Consider the following 21441-nt stretch of genomic DNA (forward strand, 5'->3'; position numbering starts at 1 on the left):
AGAAATGATTAAAAGCATGAAGAGAGAGCCTACAAAATGGGAGAAAATCTTGGCCAGTTACTCTTCTGAAGGAGATTTATATCCAGAATATACAGAAAAAATCAAAAAAAAATTAACACCAAAAAAACCCCAATAACATCAAATAACCCAATCAATAAAAGGGCAAAATTTAACAGAAACTTCACAACAGAAAAAACACAAAAGGCCAATAAATACATGAAAAAATGATCAACACCTCTAGCAACAAGGGAAATGCAACCCAAAACTAAAATTTCATTTCACTCCAATCAGCGTCAACGATCAAGAATAAAAATAACAATAAATGATAGCAAGGTTGTGGGGAGAATGGAATACCTGTATGTTGTTGGTGGAACTGCAAACTAGTACAACTAATCTGGAAAGCAGTTTGAAGATTCCTCAAATAACTATGGATGAAACTACCATAACACCCAGCTATCCCAATTCTGGGTATTTTCCCAAAAGGTCTAAAATCAGCAAACTACAGCAACACAGCCACATCTATATATTCAGCAGAACAATTCACAACAGCAAAATTATGGCAATAACCTAGGTGGCCATCGATAAAAGAATTAAGAAATTGTGACATACACAATGGAGTTCTAGTCAGCCATTAAAAAGAATGAAATTATGGCATTTGCCTATAAATGGATCGAAATGGAGAATATCATGTGTAGTGAAATTAGCCAAACTCAGAAACTCAAAGAGTGAATGTTGGCTCTCAATGCTGAATTTAGAATAAAATAAAGGAAAGGGAGAGGGAAGAATAAGATTACATAAGGAATCAATCAAATGCAAATTAATACTTGAGCAAAACGAAGTCTCAAAGAAGAAGAAGAGGGGGTAATACAGAAAAGCAAAGGGGGAAGAAAAGGGGAGGAATCATGAACTGAAATTGATTTCCATGCATGTATAAGTTGTTGAGATGAACCCAACTATTGTACATAACCATAAAGCTCTAATAATGTTTTTATTTTGATTGTTTTCATAATAAAGAAATGAAAAAAAATTGAGGAAATAGATATTTAACCTGATTTATATATCAACAATGTATACATCTACTGAAAGATCACATGGTACCCCATTAAGACGTACCCTTTTAATGTTTTTATATATCTGTTAAAAATAAACTGGCAGGGATGGGGCTGTAGCTCAGTGGTAGAGCACTTGCCTAGCATACATGAGGCACTGGGCTTGATTCTCAGCACTGCATACAAATAAATAAGGGTCCACTGACAATTTAAAAAAATGTTTTTAATTAAAAATAAATGAATTGGCACATAATTTAAAAGTTCAATAATATTATAAAAGAAAATAATAAATTTTCATAGTACCTTAAACTTTTATTTTTGCTCATGTATTTTAATAATATAAATTTGGTAATCTTGACATAGAGAGTATTAAAACTGGGTTTTTCTTTGTGTACATTTTTCACATGATACACAACATGATGCCTCACTAACAATGTTCAATTCTGATTCCTTAAAGTGAAGTGATACTATTCTCCTATTTTCAACAAACTTTCATAGCTGTCCTAGTCACTCATTTTCTAGCAACTTTTTTTTTTAATATTTATTTTTAGTTCTCAGCGGACACAACATCTTTGTTGGTATGTGGTGCTGAGGATCGAACCCGGGCCGCACGCATGCCAGGCGAGCGCGCTAACCGCTTGAGCCACATCCCCAGCCCCCATTTTGTAGCAACTTTAACAGTATATCTTTATCAAAGTTTCCCAAAAATTCTCTTATTTTTCACAAAAACAATGACTCTTTTTGCCCTCATATATTACTGGTTTGCTTAATACTTAAATTATGAGTTAAAATAATGAACATAGCTTGCATACATCAAGTTTCATAATTACTAACATATTCAGAATAAACAAAACTCAACCAACATGAACAGAAGGAAGTAGAAAAACTAAGGGTAGGTAATCTATGAGCCACAATTGTTCAGCAAGCTAAAAGAAACTGATTTCCAGTGATGAGAAATACTGTCAATTAACCCAACAATATGGAGAACTGCTGAGACCCATTGCCAAGTAGGAATGACGCATCGAAATTTCCTTGCCAGCGTACCCATGTTGCTGAGAGGAAGGACTCGTGGAAATGGACTTCCTTGGACATTCGCAGTGACATTGCATGTATGCTTGAGTGAGGTGACCTTGCTCAAGGACCAGGGTGCATCCAGGTTTAGGGCGGATCAGGTTTTAGGGAGTATCCCGCTCCTTGGGTTTAGGGCGGTTCCAGGTTTAAGGTGTGCCCTGCTGGGAATAGGGCGTATCCTGCTGCCTCAGGCACGCCCGATCCTTGAGCTCCTGTTGAGTTCTCCTGGGATTGAGAAAGTATTTGGGATTCAAAGCCTGGCTGGCTGACAGGAGGAAGGGGAGGAGGGGCCATAGAAGTGAAACGGCTGGGGACCAACAGGATTGAGAGACTCCCAGGAACCGCCGTACAGGGATTGCTGTTGACACATTGAGGGCAAAACTTGGCCCGGAGGGCACAGCTTTGCCTACAGGAAGAGAAGAAAATGGATCTCTAAGACCTAATTTTATTTCCTATTTCATTTTAATTTTTTCTCTCCCTTTTCCCTCTCTCTCTCCCCTTCAAAGTTTTACTGCTCTTTCCATTCTCCTCTATGCTATCTATCTCTCTCTCCTTCTTTCTTTTCAAGAGCACCTACCTTCCCCTTCCCCCCAACTTTCATCCCAAGCATTACGTCCTCCATTTCGCGTAACTGTCTAAATACAAATAGGTGTGCGCCCTCCCCCCGCGCCTGCAAGGTACCCGGACCTGCAACCCAACAGCAGGTCAGGCCCAGCAACCTGGGAGTGGCAGAGCCGCCCCACGCGCCTGCAAGGTAGGCGCACCTGCTACCAACCAGCAGAACAGGCCCAGCGGCCTGCCGATGTGGTAGACACAGTGCCCCAATTGGAGGAGGAGCAGAGCCCCTGCCCGGACCTGCGCGGGAGACTTTGCAACTATACAAGAGTAATACAAATATATAGGGGGAAAATTCAACAACACAACAGTCTCAGTAAGCAGAACGAAACGCTAACAGTATGAAGAGACAAGGAAAGAAAGGACCACAACCAATGCAGGTCAACTCAACGTTAGAAGAGGTAATATCTGCATGAGATGGAATGTCAGATAAAGAATTCAGGATATACATGCTTCAGATGATCTGGAGTCTCAAGGAAGACATTAGACAGCAAAATCAGACAATGAAAGATCTCTTCAACAATGAAATACATAAAAAAATCCAGGAAGCAAAAGATCAACTATACAGGGAGATAGAGGTTATAAAAAACAAACAAACAGAAATCCTAGAAAGGCAGGAAGCAATAAACCACCTTAAAAACTCAATTGAGAATACTACCAGCAGAGTAGAACACTTAGAAGATAGAACATCAGACAATGAAGACAAAGTATTTCAACTTGAAAAGAACATAGACAGCTCAGCAAGACTGTTAAGAAACCATGAGCACAACATCCAAGAAATATGGGATAACATTAAAAGACCAAACTTAAGAGTCATTGGGATACAGGAAGGCACAGAGCTCCAAACCAAAGGAATGAGCAATCTATTCAATGAAATAATTCGAGAAAACTTCCCACTCATATGGACTTCGGAAACAAGCAGGAGTGTCCATACTCATATCAAATAAAATAGATTTCAAGCCAAAGTTAATCAAAAGGGATAAAGAGGGACACTACATACTGCTCAAGGGAACCATACACCAACAAGACATAACAATCATAAATATACATGCCCCAAACAATGGTGCAGCGATGTTCATCAAACAAACTCTTCTCAAGTTCAAGAGTATAATAGACCACCATACAATAATCATGGGAGACTTCAACACACCTCTCTCACCACTGGACAGATCTTCCAAACAAAAGTTGAATAAGGAAACTATAGAACTCAATAACACAATTAACTACCTAGACTTAATTGACATATACAGAATATACCACCCAACATCAAGCAGTTAAACTTTTTTCTCAGCAGCACATGGATCCTTCTCAAAAATAGATCATATATTATGTCACAGGGCAACTCTTACACAATATAAAGGAGTAGAGATACTACCATGCATCTTATCTGACCATAATGGAATGAAACTGAAAATCAACGATAAAAGAAGGAAGGAAAAATCATGCATCACTTGGAGAATGAACAATAGGTTACTGAATGATCAATGGGTTATAGAAGACATTAAGGAGGAAATTAAAAAATTCGTAGAGATAAATGAAAACACAGCCAAAACATATCGGAATCTATGGGACACATTGAAAGCAGTTCTAAGAGGAAAATTCATTGCATGGAGTTCATTCCTTAAAAAAAGAAAAAACCAACAAATAAATGATCTCATACTTCATCTCAAAATCCTAGAAAAAGAAGAACAAAATAACAGCAAAAGAAGTAGAAGGCAAGAAATAATTAAAATCGGAGCTGAAATTAATGAAATCGAAACAAAAGAAACAATTGAAAAAATTGATAAAACTAAAAGTTGGTTCTTTGAAAAAATAAATAAGATCGACAGACCCTTAGCCATGCTAACGAAGAGAAGAAGAGAGAGAACTCAAATTACTAGCATACAGGATGAAAAAGGCAATATCACAACACACATTTCAGAAATACAGAAGATAATCAGAAATTATTTTGAATCCTTATACTCCAATAAAATAGAAGATAGTGAAAGCATCGATAAATTTCTTAAGTCATATGATCTGCCCAGATTGAGACAGGAGGATATAGACAACCTAAACAGACCAATATCAATTGAGGAAATAGAAGAAACCATCAAAAGATTACCAACAAAGAAAAGCCCAGGACCGGATGGGAATACAGCAGAGTTTTACAAAACCTTTAAAGAGGAACTAATACCAATACTTTTCAAGCTATTTCAGGAAATAGAAAAAGAGGGAGAACTTCCAAATTCATTCTACGAGGCCAACATCACCCTGATTCCTAAACCAGACAAAGACACTTCAAAGAAAGAAAACTACAGACCTATATCTCTAATGAACCTAGACGCAAAAATCCTCAATAAAATTCTGGCGAATCGGATACAAAATCATATCAAAAAAATTGTACACCATGATCAAGTAGGATTCATCCCTGGGATGCAAGGCTGGTTCAATATACGGAAATCAATAAATGTTATCCACCACATCAATAGACTTAAAAATAAGAACCATATGATCATCTCGAGAGATGCGGAAAAAGCATTCGACAAAGTACAGCATCCCTTTTTGTTCAAAACTCTCGAAAAAATAGGGATAACAGGAACATACCTCAACATTGTAAAAGCAATCTACGCTAAGCCTCAGGCTAGCATCATTCTGAATGGAGAAAAATTGAAGGCATTCCCTCTAAAATCTGGAACAAGACAGGGATGCCCTCTCTCGCCACTTCTGTTCAACATAGTTCTTGAAACACTGGCCAGAGCAATTAGACAGAAAAAAGAAATTAAAGGCATGAAAAGAGGAAGAGAAGAACTTAAATTATCACTATTTGCAGATGACATGATTCTATACCTAGCAGACCCAAAAGGGTCTACAAAGAAACTATTAGAGCTAATAAATGAATTCAGCAAAGTGGCAGGATATAAAATCAACATGCATAAATCAAAGGCATTCCTGTATATCAGCGACAAACCCTCTGAAATGGAAATGAGGACAACCACTCCATTCACAATATCCTCAAAAATAATAAAATACTTGGGAATCAACCTAACAAAAGAGGTAAAAGACTTATACAATGGTATGAAATATAATATGTCAAGAGCTTTGTAATGTTGTGAACAACCAATAAAAAAAATGTAAAAAAAAAAAAAAACTTATACAATGAAAACTACAGAACCCTAAAAAGAGAAATTGAAGAAGATCTTAGAAGATGGAAAAATATACCCTGTTCATGGATAGGCAGAACTAACATCATCAAAATGGCGATATTACCAAAAGTTCTCTATAGGTTTAATGCAATGCCATTCAAAATCCCAATGGCATTTCTTGTAGAAATAGAGAAAGCAATCATGAAATTCATATGGAAAAATAAAAGACCCAGAATAGCAAAAACAATGCTAAGCAGGAAATGTGAATCAGGTGGTATAGCGATACCAGACTTCAAACTATACTACAGAGCAATAGTAACAAAAACAGCATGGTACTGGTACCAAAACAGGCGGGTGGACCAATGGTACAGAATAGAGGACACAGAAACCAACCCACAAAACTACAACTTTCTTATATTTGATAAAGGGGCTAAAAGCATGCAATGGAGGAAGGATAGCATCTTCAACAAATGGTGCTGGGAAAACTGGAAATCCATATGCAACAAAATGAAACTGAATCCCTTTCTCTCGCCATGCACAAAAGTTAACTCAAAATGGATCAAGGAGCTTGATATCAAACCAGAGACAAGGCATCTGATAGAAGAAAAAGTTGGCTACGACCTACATACTGTGGGGTCGGGCTCCAAATTCCTCAATAGGACACCCATAGCACAAGAATTAATGTCTAGAATCAACAAATGGGACTTGCTCCAACTAAAAAGTTTTTTCTCAGCAAAAGAAACAATAAGAGAGGTAAATAGGGAGCCTACATCATGGGAACAAATTTTTACTCCTCACACTTCAGATAGAGCCCTAATATCCAGAGTATACAAAGAACTCAAAAAATTAGACAATAAGATAACAAATAACCCAATCAACAAATGGGCCAAGGACCTAAACAGACACTTCTCAGAGGAGAACATACAATCAATCAACAAGTACATGAAAAAATGCTCACCATCGCTAGCAGTCAGAGAAATGCAAATCAAAACCACCCTAAGATATCATCTCACTCCAGTAAGATTGGCAGCCATTATGAAGTCAAACAACAACAAGTGCTGGCGAGGATGTGGGGAAAAGGGTACACTTGTACATTGTTGGTGGGACTGCAAATTGGTGCAACCAATTTGGAAAGCAGTATGGAGATTTCTTGGAAAGCTGGGAATGGAACCACCATTTGATCCAGCTATTCCCCTTCTGGGTCTATTCCCTAAAGACCTAAAAACAGCATGCTACAGGGACACTGCTACATCGATGTTCATAGCAGCACAATTCACAATAGCAAGACTGTGGAAGCAACCTAGATGCCCTTCAATAGACGAATGGATAAAAAAAAAATGTGGCATTTATACACAATGGAGTATTACTCTGCATTAAAAAATGACAAAATTATAGAATTTGGAGGGAAATGGATGGCATTAGAGCAGATTATGCTAAGTGAAGCTAGCCAATCCCTAAAAAACAAATGCCAAATGTTTTCTTTGATATAAGGAGAGTAACTAAGAACAGAGTAGGGAAGAAGAGCATGAGAAGATGACTAACATTAAACAGGGATGAGAGGTGGAAGGGACAGGGAGAGAGAAGGGAAATTGCTTGGAAATGGAAGGAGACCCTTAGGGTTATACAAAATTACATACAAGAGGAAGTGAGGGGAAAGGGAAAAATAATACAAGGGGGAGAAATGAATTACAGTAGAGGGGGTAGAGAGAGAAGAGGGGAGGGGAAGGGAGGGGGGATAGTAGAGGATAGGAAAGGCAGCAGAATACAACAGACATGAGTATGTCAATATGTAAATCAGTGGAAGTGTAACTGATGTGACTCTGCAATCTGTATACGGGGTAAAAATGGGAGTTCATAACCCACTTGAATCAAAGTGTGAAATATGATATATCAAGAACTATGTAATGTTTTGAACAACCAATAAAAAAAAGAATTACAAAATCATAAAAAACATAGCTCTTTCAGACCACAAAAAAAAAAAAGGTGAAAGTTATTAACTGTGAAAAGGTGGGAGTTGGGGAAGAAAGGTTCTCAAAAAAGGTTAGGTTTAAAAGATGCAAAAGCTAAGAGCAGTGGCACACAACTATAATTCCAGCAGCTCAGGAGGCTGAGGGCAGAGGATCACAAATTCAAAGCCAGCCTCAGCAATTCTTCAACGCCCCAAACAAAGTAGCAAGATCCTGTATCAACATAAAATATAAAAAGGGTTGGGGATATAGCTCAGTGCTTAAGCACCTCTGAGCGCAATCCGCCAGTACAAAAAAAAAAAAAAAGACAAAAGAGAACTTTCCGAGTAAACTACTTACTATCCTTTCATGAAATATTACATGTTAAAACTTACTCTAACAAATTTAGAGTCCAAACAAATTTTTCTTAAAAATAAATCTCCCCAGGGACATTGGAAGAAAACAAATGAGAAAATTTTTAACATCACAGCTACTAGAGGTTGCAATAACATTTGAGGCAAACAAAGATTGACCAAAAAACCTTTAAAGGAAAAGCTGGAGAGTGAAATCTCTGCATAGGGCTTTGAAAGCTCCAACATATTCTTAGAAATGGACATATTCTACAAATAGACATGTTATATGCATGTTCCCCCCAAAATCTGAGATGCCCATAATGTCTCATCTCTGAGTAACCTTGAAGCTTTGGGAAAATGGGAAGAGACATCAAAGGCACCACTGGATACTGCCAGAGCATACTGACAGTATGTTCCAACAGACACACAGAATTATTCAAGGACTAAGAGATTTACTGGCTCCAGGCATTTAAGGAAACTTCTGCCAAATCATTAGCTGATGAGTAAGCTAACTAGCAGAGGTTTTGGAGGCCATAAAACAAAGAAAAATCTTCACAGAATTACTTTAACAAACTCACTAAACTGATAGTAACAAATAAACATGCATAATAACAATCCTAGCGAAAAATGAACAGAGCCTAAAGACCTGTGAGACACCAATAAGAGTATCATCATATGGTCATGTACAGTGGTGGACGCCTGTAATCCCAGCAACTTGGGAGGCTGAGGAAGGAAGACTGCAAGTTTGAAGCCAGCCTGAGTAATTTAGCAAGGCTGTAGGAACTTTTTGAGACCCTGTCTCAAAATAAAAAATAAAAAGGGCTAGGAATGGGGCTCTGTGGTATAACAGCCCTGAATTTAACCACCAGTATCCCCTACCCCCATAAAAAAGTATTCTCATATGTATGGTGGATTCTCAGAGAAAAGGGAGAAGAAAGAATATTTTAAGAAATAAGGGGCCAAAAATCAAAACTACACTGAGATTTCATCTGATACCAATCAGAAAGTCAGTCGTCTAGAATACAAATAATAAAAAATGCTAGAGAAGATGTGGAAAAAAGAAACACTGTTACACTGTTAATACAATTGTAAATTAGCACAACAAAAATAAAAATCTGTAGGATGTTTCCTCAAAAGACTAGGCATGGACCCACCATATGACCACATTATTACACTCCTTGGTATTTATCCTAAAGAATTAAAGTCATCATACTACACTGATACATGGTTTCACAGACTAGATATATAAAAGAAATAATGGGCTGAAACTTTCCAAAGTTTATGTAAAACAACTAATCTACACATCCAACAGAAACAGTAAACTCCAAGAACTCAGAGGTCCACACACAGATACATCATCATCAAACTATTGAAAGCCAAAGATGGGAAGAGAATCTTGAAAGCATTGAGAAGTGACCCATTACATTAAAAGCTCTTTGATAAGAATAACACCTGATTTCTCATTAGAAACCATGAAAGCTAGAAGGCAGTGAAATAACATATTCAAACTACTAGAAGAAAAAGTCTATCAACAAAGGATTCTATGTAGTATAAAACTATTCTTCCAAAACTGAAAGATAAGATATTCCTAGATAAACAAAAACTGAGAAAAATCTCTCACCAGAGGACCTGCCTAAAAAGAAATGCTAAAGGGAGTCCTTTTTTAGGCTGAGAATAAGAGGACAATGGACATTAATTTGAATCCATAAGAAGAAATAAAAGAGCACCAGTAAAAAACTAGAAAAGGTAACTTCATAGGTAAATATAAAAGACAGTAAAAATGTAGTTTTTGTTTATAACTCTTTTCTTCTAACTCATTCAAAAGACAACAGCATAAATTATAAAACTGTGGTATTAGTTGGTTTGAGTATTATCTCTTTATTAATAATTTTGATTTGTAAAAAAAAGAAATTGCTAGTTTATCACATGAATAATTTTGCATGAAATAGGCTAACAGGTTTTAATCTTTGGAACACTAATTATCTTTGAATATATCACATTTCCTAAAAGTTAAATAGTAATTCTCCTGAATTTTTAAAAATTTTTATTCAGACAATTTCAAACATATACACAATGTAGGAAAACACAGTGTGGTAAACCAACTTCATCCCCCTCTGGCTTGAAATTATCAGGAAGAATGTACCAAAAATACACATCCTGAGATAAGGAGGAACTATCCAGAACAATCAAAATTCATCCTTGTCCACCTAGAACAACATGTCCTGCAAGACCTGAACTCAAAAATTCAAGTACTTTGAAGGGTCCTTCACAGTTTAATGAGAAGTGAAGCACATACAAATGAGACTGATCTGACCTGGGCAATCCTAAACTTCAAAGGATCAGCTTGCCATGCTAGGCTTCTATTTATTACTCCTGGGTTTTTTTTCTTTTTCTTTTTTATTTTTTCTTTTTTTTTTCTTTTGGTGGGCAGGTGGTACTGAGGATTGCCTCAGGAGCACTCAACCACTGGGCCACATCCCCAACCCTACTTTGTGTTTAATTTAGAGACAAGGTCTCACTGATTTGCTAAGCACCTTGCCATTGCTGAGGCTGCCATTGAACTAACAATCCTCCTAACTAAGCCTCCAGAGACACTGGGATTACAGGCGTGCGCCACCTCGCCCAGCTCTTCTTGCCTATTTGTGAGTAAATAAGTTGCTTTGACTGACTCATTATGCAAGTATTCTGTCCTTCCAGTCTCATCAAGTAATGAGTTTGTGCAAAATCTCCTACCAGAATAGAAACCTTAGCAGAAACTGTTCCCTTCCATGGGCTGATATTCTACTTTAACACACAAACATAGACATGAATATTTTTATAGTGAAATATACTTTTTGGAATACTATACCTACATTACCTATAGACAATAATGTAATGTAATACAGTCTTTAGTAGGCTTTTTTTGAGTTTATCTTACCCAAAATTTAAGCTTCTTCTAGCATTTGATGTTACACTTATTCTGTCTGTTGATGGACTTGGAATCACATGACGTCCTGGAGACATCTTCTTTACTTCCCATGCCAGTGATGTTGGTCTGCCAATTCAAGAAATACAACAGATTAGATTAACAGAAAAGGGGGACACAAACTAATCTTTTTCTCTTGGTTATCAATGAGTCCATATATAGTCTCATATGGGTAATGAGACCATAATCAGGTCAAAGTTTTTCCATATAGCATTGCTTATCAGAAAGTTAGCATATTACCAATGAGAAATCACCAGTGACGCATGGCCCAGGATTTTCCCGACAGTTCAGCAGAGCAAAAGAACTCTACTTGCCTCAAAAGAGTTATACAGTTACAGAGACCTGAAATATATTTCTCATAATTTACAAGCTTACATGTACCTAGTACCTAGTTAGAAACATTCAAAGGCAATGGTATCAATTCAGGTTACTTTGTCCAATATCCTGAAGAAATAAGTTTATGGAACAAGGATCAAGACAGAAAGAAAATGGTAAGGAATAAATTGAGAACACATGTGAAAATATGAAGTCTCTTTTCTCTACCTCTTAATCACCCATGAGAACAAGAGCGAGGATATTCTCTTCTTTATTTAAGAATTAAACCTGTCTTTTTCTAGTTTTATATTTCATTACCATTGCTCTCTATTGGAAAAAACTAAGAAATGTACCTTAACTTCTTTTTTTTATACTTACACATGACAGTACAATGATCTTCACATATCATACATTTGAATCAAATGGGGTATAATTTCTCATTTTTCTGATTGTACAGGTTGCAGAATCACATTGGTTATACAGTCACGTATATACATACAGCAATAATAATGTCTATTTTATTCTGCTGTCCTTCCTATCCCCCCCTTCCCTTCCCCTCCCATCACTTCTCTCTACCCAATCTAACGTGACACACTTCTTTTTTTTTTCCCCTCACAACATCATACATGTATTCTGTAAAACAATGAGGGTCTCCTTCCATCTTCCATGCAATTCCCCTTCTCCCTCCTTTTCCCTCCCACTACTCTTCCCTATTTAGTGGCAATCTTCTTCTCATGCTCTTCTTCCCTATCCAATTTTGAGTCACCCCACACCCTTGTATCAGAGAAGACATTCAGCATTTGTTTTTTAGGGATTGGCTAACTTCACTTAGCATAATCTGCTCTAATGCCATCCATTTACTGCAAATGCCATGATCTTGTTATTTTTTAGTGCTGAGTAATATTCCGTTGTGTATAAATGCCACATTTTTTTTATCCATTCATCTATTGAAGGGCATCTAGGTAGGTTCCACAGTCTAGCTATTGTGAATTGTGCTGCTATAAACATTAATGTGGCTGTGTCCCTGTAGTATGCTCTTCTTAGGTCTTTTGGGTATAGTCTGAGAAGGGGAATAGCTGGGTCAAATGATGGCTCCATTCCCAGCTTTCCAAGGAATCTCCATACTGCTTACCAAATTGGCTGCATCAATTTGCAGTCCCACCAGCAATGTATGAGTGTACCTTTTTCCCTGCATCCTCACCAGTACTTGCTGTTGTTTGACTTCATAATGGCTGCCATTCTTACTGGAATGAGATGGTATCTTAGAGTAGTTTTAATTTGCATTTCTCTGTTTGCTAGAGATGGTGAGCATTTTTTCATGTATTTGTTGATTGATTGTATATCCTCTTCTGAGAAGTGTCTGTTCAGGTCCTTGGCCCATTTGTTGATTGGGTTATTTATTTTTTTGTTCTTTAACTTTTTGAGTTCTTTGTACACTAGTAGAGATTAGAGCTCTATCTGATGTGTGAGGGATAAAAATTTGTTCCCAGGATGTAGGCTCCCTATTTACCTCACATATTATTTCTCTTGCTGAGAAAAAACTTTTTAGTTTGAATTTATCCCATCTGTTGATTCTTGGTTTTAACTTTTGTGCTATAAGTATCTTATTAAGGAATTTGGGGCCTGTTCCCATGTGATGAAGATTAGGGCCAACGCTCCTTGCAGAAATAGAAAAAGCAATCATGAAATTCATCTGGAAAAATAAGAGACCCAGAATAGCTAAAGCAATTCTAAGCAGGAAAAGCGAAACAGGTGGTATCACGATACCAGATTTTAAACAATAGTAACAAAAACAGCATGGTACTGGCACCAAAACAGGCTAGTAGACCAATGGTACAGAAGAGAGGACACAGAGACCAATCCACAAAATTACAACTACCTTATTTTAGACAAAGGTGCTAAAAGCATGCAATGGAGAAAGGATAGCATATTCAACAAATGGTACTGGGAGAACTGGAAATCCATATGCAACAAAATGAAACTGAATCCCTTTCTCTCATCATGCAGAAAAGTCAAAATGGATCAAGGAGCTAGGAATCAAACCAGAGATTCTGCATCTAAGAGAAATGTACCTTAACTTCTATTCCTCCTTTTCCACTGGCAGCAGAACCTATCTCAGACAGCAAGGTGCAAATCTCTAATGAAAAGTTCTCCCTAAGTATATCTTCTCTATTTCTCAGATTCTATCACTTCCCTTGGTCTCCCGCTGCTTATGTTCCATTCAATCTAATGATCAGGATTTTTCCTATATCATTAAAAAAGTGATACTATTAGAAATAAGAAATTCCAGATAAAACATTATTGAAAAGTCTAAGTATTTTAACAATGTATTATCAAGTGACCTTTCAGAAAACCTATTAACAAAGTATACTCCTATCAAATGACATTTCTCTTCAACATTGCCAATAGGTAGCATTCTCTTTTAAATTTTTAATTGAGAAAATAGTATTTCACTGTCTTTTCAAGTTTTATATGTTCATTACAATACATAGCAAGGCTGAATGTTATTACCAGCCATTTGGATTTTTCTTTTGGGATTCCCATATTGGCATCTTTAGCCCATTTTCCCCACTGGAATTTGTATCATTTTCCAATTGGATAGAAATAGTTTACCGATACTGCTATTATTACTATTATGGCTGTAAATCCATTGGCATTAGTACTGCAACTATTTCACCTTTTTTTTTATCTTTTACACAGAAAGTCATTATTTTCTTGTGAAATCAGATGAATCAATGTTTTCATTTATAGTTTATACTTTTATCAAGTTCTTACCTATGATACAAACATATATTTATCAATATTCTCTTCTTTATTTAAGAATTAAACCTTTATTTTTTGTTTATTTGGTTTTTTATGTGGTCCTGAGGATTGAACCCAGTGCCTTACCCCTGCTAGGCAAGAACTCTATCAGCGAGCTGCAACCCTCTCTTCTTTATTTATAATTTTATTTTTTAACCTTTAAATCTCAAGTATACTAAAATGAGTTTTGATGCATAATTTGAAGAATATGAGACAAATCATTATGTCTTCAGGAATTTTTTTTTACTTTATTTTTTTTCTTTTTTTTATTGGTTGTTCAAAACATTACAAAGCTCTTGACTTATCATATTTCATACATTAGATTCAAGTTGGTTATGAACTCCCAATTTTACCCCATATACAGATTGCAGATTCACATCGGTTACACATCCACATTTTTACATAATGCCCTATTAGTAACTGTTGTATTCTGCTACCTTTCCTATCTTCTACTATCCCCCCTAGCCTCCCCTACCATCTTCACTCTCTACCCCATCTACTGTAATTCATTTCTCTCCTTGTTTATTTTCCCGTTCCCCTCACAACTTCTTATGTGTAATTTTGTATAACAATGAGGGTCTCCCTCCATTACCATGCAATTTCCCTTTTCTCTCCCTTTCCCTCCCACCTAATGTATCTGTTTCATGTTGATCTTTTCTTCCTGCTCTTCCTCCCTGCTCTGTTCTTAGTTGTTCTCATTATATCAAAGAAGATATTTGGTATTTGTTTTTTAGGGATTGGCTAGCTTCACTAAGCATAATCTGCTCTAGTGCCATCCATTTCCCTACAAATTCCATGATTTGGTCATTTATTAGTGCTGCGTAATATTCCATGGTGTATAAATGCCACAATTTTTTTATCCATTCATCTATTGAAGGGCATCTGGGTTGGTTCAACAGACTAGCAATTGTGAATTGTGCTGCTATGAACATCGATGTGGCAGTATCCCTGTAGTACGCTCTTTTAAGGTCTTCAGGGAATAGTCCAAGAAGGGCAAAGGCTGGGTGGAATGGTGGTTCCATTCCCAGCTTTCCCAGGAAACTCCAAACTGCTTTCCAAGTTGGCCGCACCAGTTTGCTGCCCCACCAGCAATGTGCAAGAGTACCCTTTTCCCCATATCCTCGCCAGCACTTGTTGTTGACTTCATAATGGCTGCCATTCTTACTGGAGTGAGATGGTATCATAGGGTGGTTTTGATTTGCATTTCTCTGACTGCTAGAGATGGTGAGCATTTTTTCATGTACTTATTGATTATATGTCCTCCTCTGAGAAGTGTCGGTTTAGGTCCTTGGCCCATTTGTTGATTGGGTTATTTGTTATCTTATTGTCTAATTTTTTGAGTTCTTTGTATACTCTGGATATTAGGGCTCTATCTGAAGTGTGAGGAGTAAAAATTTGTTCCCAGGATGTAGGCTCCCTATTTACCTCTCTTATTGTTTCTCTTGCTGAGAAAAAAACTTTTCAGTTTAAGTAAGTCCCATTTGTTGATTCTTGTTATTAACTCTTGTGCTATGGGTGTCCTATTAAGGAATTTGGAGCCCGACCCCACAATATGTAGGTTGGAGCCAACTTTTTCTTCTATCAGACACAGAGTCTCTGATTTGATATCTAGCTCCTTGATCCACTTTGAGTTAACTCTTGTGCATGGCGAGAGGAGGGGATTCAGTTACAGTTTGTTGCATATGGATTTCCAGTTTTTCCAACATCATTTGTTGAAGATGCTATCCTTCCCCCATTGCATCCTTTTAGCTCCTTTATCAATAAGATAGTTGTAGCTTTGTGGATTAGTCTCTGTGTCCTCTATTCTGTACCATTGGTCCACCCGCCTGTTTTGGTACCAGTACCATGCTGTTTTTGTTACTATTGCTCTGTAATATAGTTTGAAATCTGGTATCGCTATACCGCCTGATTCACGCTTCCTGCTTAGAATTGCTTTTGCTATTCTGGGTCTTTTATTTTTCCATATGAATTTCATGATTGCTTTCTCTATTTCTACAAGAAATGCCGTTGGGATTTTGATTGGGATTGCATTAAACCTATAGAGAACTTTTGGTAATATCACCATTTTGATGATGTTAGTTCTGCCTATCCATGAACAGTTTATATTTTTCCATCTTCTAAGATCTTCTTCTACTTCTCTTTTTAGGGTTTTGTAGTTTTCATTGTATAAATCTTTCACCTCTTTTGTTAGGTTGATTCCCAAGTATTTTTTTTTTTTTTGAGGATATTGTGAATGGAGTGTTTTTTCTCATTTCCATTTCAGAAGGTTTGTTGCTGATATACAGAAATGCCTTTGATTTATGCGTGTTGATTTTATATCCTGCCACTTTGCTGAATTCATTTATTAGTTCTAGTAGTTTTTTTGTAGACCCTTTTGGGTCTTCTAGGTATAAAATCCTGTCATCCGCAAATACTGATAAGTTAAGTTCTTCTTTCCCTATTTTTATGCCTTTAATTTCTTTCGTCTGTCTAATTGCTCTGGCCAGTGTTTCGAGAACTATATTGAATAGAAGTGGTGATAGAGGGCATCCCTGTCTTGTTCCAGATTTTAGGAGGAATGCCTTCAATTTTTCTCCATTGAGAATGATGCTAGCCTGAGGCTTGGCATACATAGCTTTTACAATGTCAAGGTAAGTTCCTGTTATCCCTAGTTTTTCTAGTGTTTTCAACATAAAGGGATGCTGTACTTTGTCGAATGCTTTTTCTGCGTCTATCGAGATGATCATATGGTTCTTATCTTTAAGTCTATTGATGTGGTGAATAACATTTATTGATTTCCGTATATTGAACCATCCTTGCATCCCAGGGATGAATCCTACTTGATCATGGTGCACAATTTTTTTGATGTGCCTTTGTATCCGATTCGCCAGAATTTTATTGAGGATTTTTGCATCTAGGTTCATCAGAGATACTGGTCTGTAGTTTACTTTCTTTGAGGCGTCTTTGTCTGGTTTCAGAATCAGGGTGATGTTGGCCTCATAGAATGAATTTGGCAGAGCTCCCTCTTTTCCTATTTCCTGAAATAACTTGAAAAGTATTGGTATTAATTCTTCTTTAAAGGTTTTGTAAAACTCCGCTGTATACCCATCCGGTCCTGGGCTTTTCTTGGTTGGAAGTCTTTTGATTGCTTCTTCTATTTCATCTATTGATATTGGTCTGTTTAAGTTGTTTGTATCCTCCTGACTCAGTCTGGGCAAATCATATGACTTAAGGAATTTATTGATGTCTTCACTATCTTCTATTTTATTGGAATATAGGTTTTCAAAATAATTTCTAATTGTCTTCTGTATTTCTGTAGCGTCTGTTGTGATACTGCCTTTTTCATCCCGTGTGTTAGTAATTTGAGTTCTCTCTCTTCTTCTCTTCGTTAGCATGGCTAGGGGTCTGTCGATCTTATTTATTTTTTCAAAGAACCAACTTTTAGTTTTGTTAATTTTTTCAATAGTTTCTTTTCTTTCAATTGTTGATTTCCGCTCTGATTTTAATTATTTCTTGCCTTCTGCTACATTTGCTGTTGTTTTGCTCTTCCTTTTCTAGGGCTTTGAGATGGAGTGTGAGCTCATTTATTTGTTGGTTTTTCCTTTTTTTGAGGAATGACCTCCAGGCGATGAATTTTCCTCTTAAAACTGCTTTCATTGTGTCCCATAGATTCCGATATGTTGTGTCTTTATTTTCATTTATCTCTAAGAATTTTTTGATTTCCTCCTTTATGTCATCTGTAACCCATTGATCATTCAGTAACGTATTGTTCATTTTCCATGTGATGTACGATTTTTCCTTCCTTCTTTTATCATTGATTTCCAGTTTCATTCCATTATGATCAGATAAAATGCAAGGTATTATCTCCACCCTTTTATATTTACTGAGGGTTGCCCTATGGCATAATATATGGTCTATTTGTGAGAAGGATCCATGTGCTGCTGAGAAAAAAGTATATCCACTTGATGTTGGTTGATATATTCTATATATGTCAGTTAAGTCTAGGTTGTTGATTGTGATATTGAGTTCTATAGTTTCTTTATTCAACTATTGTTTGGAAGATCTGTCCAATGGTGAGAGAGGTGTGCTGAAGTCACCCATAATTATTGTGTTGTGGTCTATTTGATTCTTGAACTTGAGGAGAATTTGTTTTATGAATGTCGCAGCACCAATATTTGGTGCATAAATATTGATAATTGTTATGTCTTGTTGGTGAATGGTTCCTTTTAACAGTATATAATGTCCTTCCTTATCCCTTTTGATTAATTTAGTCTTGAAGTCGATTTTATTCGATATGAGGATGGCCACCCCTGCTTGTTTACGAGGACCGTGTGCGTGGTATATTTTTTTCCAACCTTTCACCTTCAGCCTGTGTATGTCTTTTCCAATCAGATGTGACTCCTGGAGGCAGCATATTGTTGGATTTGTTTTTTTAATCCATGTTACCAGCCTATGTCGCTTTATTGGAGAGTTTAAGCCATTAACGTTTAGAGTTACTATTGATGTATGGTTTGTACTTCCAGCCATGTTTGATTATTTATCCTCTTTTAGTTTGTTTCTCCAAGGTTAGCTTTCCCCCCGCCCTCTGACTTTATAGAGGCACTTCCCACTGATGGTTTTGGTTATTGTTTTTCATTTCTTCCTCGTGTAGTGTTTTGCTCAAGATATTTGCAATGCTGGTTTTCTGGCTGCAAATTCTTTTAGCTTTTGTATATCATGAAAGATTTTTATTTCGTTGTCATACCTGAAGCTTAATTTTGCTGGATACAGAATTCTTGGTCGGCATCCATTGTCTTTCAGTGTTTGAAATACGTTGTTCCAGGATCTTCTCGCTTTCAGCATCTGTGATAAAAAATCCATTGTTAACCTTATTGGTTTACCCCTGAATGTGATCTGCCTCCTTTCTCTTGTAGCTTTTAATATTTTCTCTTTGTTCTGTATATTGGATATCTTCATAACAATGTGTCTTGGCGTTGGTCTACTGTGATTTTGTGTGCTCGGTGTCCTGTATGCATCTACAATTTGTATATCCGTTTCCTTTTTTATTTCTGGAAAGTTTTCTATAATTATTTCATTCAGCAGGTTACTCATACCCCTGGTTTGAATCTCTGTACCTTCCTCTATCCCGATGACTCTTAAATTTGGTTTTTTTATGTTCTCCCATATCTCTTGCATGTTTTTCTCGTGATTTTTAACCAGCCTTTCTGAGTTGGCTAGGCTCTTTTCAAGATGATATATTTTGTCTTCATTATCTGACGTTCTGGCTTCTACTTGCTCCACTCTGTTAGTGATACTCTCAATTGAGTTTTTAATTTGGTTTATCGTTTCCTTCATTTCTAGAATTATAGTTTGATTTTTTTTTATAATCTCTATCTCCTGATAAAGATGTTTAACTTCTTCTTTTATCTGTTTATGTAATTCATTTTCAATGTGTTCTTTCACTGTTTGGATTTGCTGTCTCATATCCTCTTAAAGGTTCCATTCCATCTGTCTAAGGTATTCCTTGAGTTCTTTATGTGACCATTTTTCTGCTGACTCAAGGTCCTCCTGAATATTTAGGCTGTTCTTCATTTTTTGCAGTCCTTTTCTTCCTTGCTTTTTTATACTGCTCATGTTACTTCTTGTTCTGTTTGAGTGCTGAGTTACTGTTTACTCTTATAAATTTATTTGATGCTTGGGAGGAAAGATATTAGAAGGGCAGGGAAGAAGTCACTAAAGAGAATGAGAGTAGGCAGGTAGAATTCAAGGAAGGGGGAATAAGAAAATTGAGAAGAAATGAAAAGACAAAAGAAAGAAAAACAAACAAAAAATTAGAAAATAAAGAAAGAAAAGAAAAAATTTTTTTACAAAAATAATAATAAAAAAAGCAAATTAAAATTAAAAAAATAATAATAATAAAATAAAAAATTTAAAACAAAAAAATTAAAAACATTAAAACAAATTAAAGAACAACAACAACAACAAAAATTGAAAATGAAAGAAAAATGAAAAAAAAAGAAAAAGAGAAAAAAATGATAATAATAATAATAAATGTAGTCCTAGAGTTCGATTAACTTCTCTTCCAGTAGGTGGAGCTGTGCCCACTGGGTCAAGGTTCTCCTCTCAATAGGTGGAAACCAATCACTGTGCAGCAGCTCTTCCTCCCAGACTGGGCGGGTCTCCAATCCTGAGTGCCTAGGGCCTTCTCTTGTGGTTCCTCAAGCCAGGCCATGCTCACCTATGTCACTCTCCACATTACTGGCTACACGCCAGGTCTGCTGTTCCTGGGAGCCCTGTTTTCATGGACGCCTGGGCTCACTCTCCCTATTTGCCTCCCTCACACCCTACGTTTGTAGAGCTTGGGGCTGAGAACCCCCAGCGAATTTGCTTGCCCTCCGGTAGCCACGCCCCCGGTAGCTGGTGCAAGAGACCTCAGCTGTCAGCACTGGTGGGAGTGGTAGCCAGAAGTTCCGCGCCGCGAGTCCCGCATCACTCCTGATTCCCTCGGTCTGGCTATCACGCTCACAGGAGAGCTGGGAGGGGCCCTTAAGGTTTCCCCCGCTGTGTGGAGAGAGATGACTAGGGTATTACACACCTGTCTCGCTGGTTTCAATGCAGTTATCTCTTCCGCCCGTGACGTCAGTTCTCTGCCAAGGTGGTATCCCATGCAAATGGTGACCGTTCGTTCCTTATGCCGGGTGACCAATGCAACGGGTGGGTCCTGACTATCTCTCCCAATCCCCGTTTCAGTCCTGTGGCCACTGCCTATGAAGGTTCGGTTGGCTTTTACCTCTAAGTACAGAAGGGCCGACCAGTTATTTCAGCGGGATCGTTAGTACTGAGTCAAGAGAAGCAGGCGAACCGGAGCTTGAATGTAGCCAATCCATGCTCAGTGTGTGTTTTCTGAGGGGCCCAGACTGTACACCCCAGATCCACGTCAGCTCAGCATTGCCTAGTGATCCTGAGCAAACAGGCTTTAGATAATTTACAGCTCCCTATACCCGCGCAGTTGAAGAGGTCAGAGACTTGATCTCTCCGCGCCTGCTGCCATGTTACATCTCCTCAATGATATTCATGTTACCCTTACAGCTTCCTGGCATAAGCAAGATCTTGGGATTATACAAACTGCTGCTTCTGTTTCCAGTCCAGATTTCTAGAAATGAAACCCTGCCGCCATTGCCTCCAACTCTGGGGCGCGCTCACGGGTGCCGCACTCGTCCGCAACCTTAGCGGCGCCACCGTGGC

The 21441-nt window shown here is 37.4% G+C and overlaps 1 protein-coding gene across 10 annotated transcripts in view; it reads right to left on the bottom strand.

Annotated features, from left to right (window-relative positions):
- SCAPER (S-phase cyclin A associated protein in the ER) overlaps positions 1-21441 on the bottom strand; it is a 488938-nt gene that overhangs the window by 362227 nt on the left and 105270 nt on the right. For all 10 annotated transcript variants that reach the window (XM_081291797.1, XM_081291798.1, XM_081291789.1 and 7 more), the window contains one exon: positions 11074-11190. In XM_081291797.1, the coding sequence (XP_081147923.1) occupies positions 11074-11190 (117 nt within the window). The remainder of the gene's footprint in view (positions 1-11073; positions 11191-21441) is intronic.

Source organism: Spermophilus citellus (genome assembly GCF_964194105.1).
Source record: "Spermophilus citellus genome assembly, chromosome: 4".
Lineage (NCBI taxonomy): Eukaryota > Metazoa > Chordata > Mammalia > Rodentia > Sciuridae > Spermophilus > Spermophilus citellus.